At 40.8% G+C, this 1,743-nt stretch overlaps 1 protein-coding gene across 1 annotated transcript; it reads right to left on the reverse strand.

Annotated features, from left to right (window-relative positions):
• Positions 1-412: 412 nt before the first annotated feature.
• LOC125121089 (olfactory receptor 5M8-like) lies at positions 413-1,300 on the reverse strand. Its single transcript, XM_047769395.1, has one exon. It carries the CDS (start codon positions 1,298-1,300, stop codon positions 413-415), a length of 888 nt encoding a protein of 295 aa, XP_047625351.1.
• Positions 1,301-1,743: the final 443 nt, after the last annotated feature.

Genomic DNA, 1,743 nt, shown 5'->3' on the forward strand with positions numbered 1-1,743 from the left:
CTTTCATTTGCAATGAAATGTTCGACTGAGAAGGGACACAGGAATTTGAATTTAACTCATTTTCCAGAAGTAGCTATATACGTCCACCTAAAACCAAGGGGGGGAGGAAATGCAATGGTGTCATGTCCACAAAAGGCAAATATATTAAAATAACTAGTTAGCAAGATAAATGACAAATGCAAACATGAAATTTTGTAATCAAATTTTTATTTTTGTTTGTGTTTTTTTAAAAAATCATTAAAGGTTCAAGAAATGTAGTGCCCCCATTGGAGTTCCACATTTCTCATTTCACCAACAATTCTATCCAGAAACTTATGGGAAAAATCTAGAAAACAATTAGGGACCAAAATAACAGTGATATATTTTAAGAAAATATTTTTTTCCATTAACAGCTCTTTGGTTAATGCTTCTTTCACATCTTTGTTCCTAGGCTATAAATCATGGGGTTCAGCATGGGAATTACTGTAGCATAAAATACAGCAACCATTTTCCCCTGTTCCACAGAGCCCTTCGAAGGGGGTCTAAGATACATTAAGAAAAGAGTTGCATAAAATGTAATGTCAGATGTCAGATAAGAGCCACAGGTAGAGAAAACTTTGTGCCTGCCTTCTGTGGAACGGACCCTCAGGATAGCAGGAAATATGTAGATGTAGGAAATGAGGATGATAAGGAGAGAATAGGTGAAATTAAAACCAGCCACCACAAACATTGACAACTCTTTGTTGTAGGTGTCTGAACAAGCCAGCTTAATCAGCGGTGGGTCAGCACAATAGAAGTGGTTAATTTCATTGGGGCCACAGAAGACTAGGCTATAGGTCCACATGGTCTCCATCAGGCCAGTCAGTGCTCCATACACATAAGGCACCATGACGAGGGACGTGCACACACCCTTGGACATCCTGCTGCCATAAAGCAGAGGGTTGCAGATGGCCATGTACCAATCAAAGGCCATCACAGCCAGGATGTAGATGTCCACGTGGACCAAGGCAATAAAAAAGTAGCACTGCACCAGACAAGCAGGATAGGAAATGGTTTTCCTCTCTTCTAAGAAGATCCCCAGCATCTTGGGGGTCACGTTGGAAGAGAAGCACAGGTCCACAAAGGATAAGTGGCTGAGGAAAAAGTACATGGGTGTGCGGAGGCGGACATTGACCCGGATGAGGACAATCATGCCAAGATTCCCTGTCACTGTGACCATGTAAACGCCCAGAAACAGCGCAAAGAAGAGGACCTGCAATTCCAGGCGGCTGGTAAGTCCCAGGAGAATGAATTCAACCACAAAGGTGAAGTTTCTTCTCATAATTTCCTTCCATGGAAAATGAGAACTTAGGATCAATACAGCAAATTCTTTAAATGGAAAATATTCATATTATCTTAGGGACATTTTTGTTGTTTTATTTCCCTTTGTAGTTTTTCCTTTCCTTTTCTATGATGATTTTGTCCAGGGAGACACCAGAAATAGTGGTTGAATTAAAAAATAAACTAATTTAACTTTAGCAAATGCTTAAACCAGGAGTTTCCACCACGATGCAATGGGTTAAGAATCCAAATGAAGTGGCTGGGGTCATTGGTGAGGCCCAGATTAGATCTCCTCCCAGCAGTGGACTAAAGGATCTGAAATATGTCGAAGCTGTGGCTTAGGTTCAATCCCTGGCCCTGGAACTTCTGTATGCTTCAGGTGTAGCCATACAATTTAAAAAAAAAAAATACACTTAAACTGACTCTGGGTCTCTGTCACTACTC

The sequence above is a fragment of the Phacochoerus africanus genome, chromosome 2 (assembly GCF_016906955.1).
Source record: "Phacochoerus africanus isolate WHEZ1 chromosome 2, ROS_Pafr_v1, whole genome shotgun sequence".
Classification (NCBI taxonomy): Eukaryota; Metazoa; Chordata; class Mammalia; order Artiodactyla; family Suidae; genus Phacochoerus; species Phacochoerus africanus.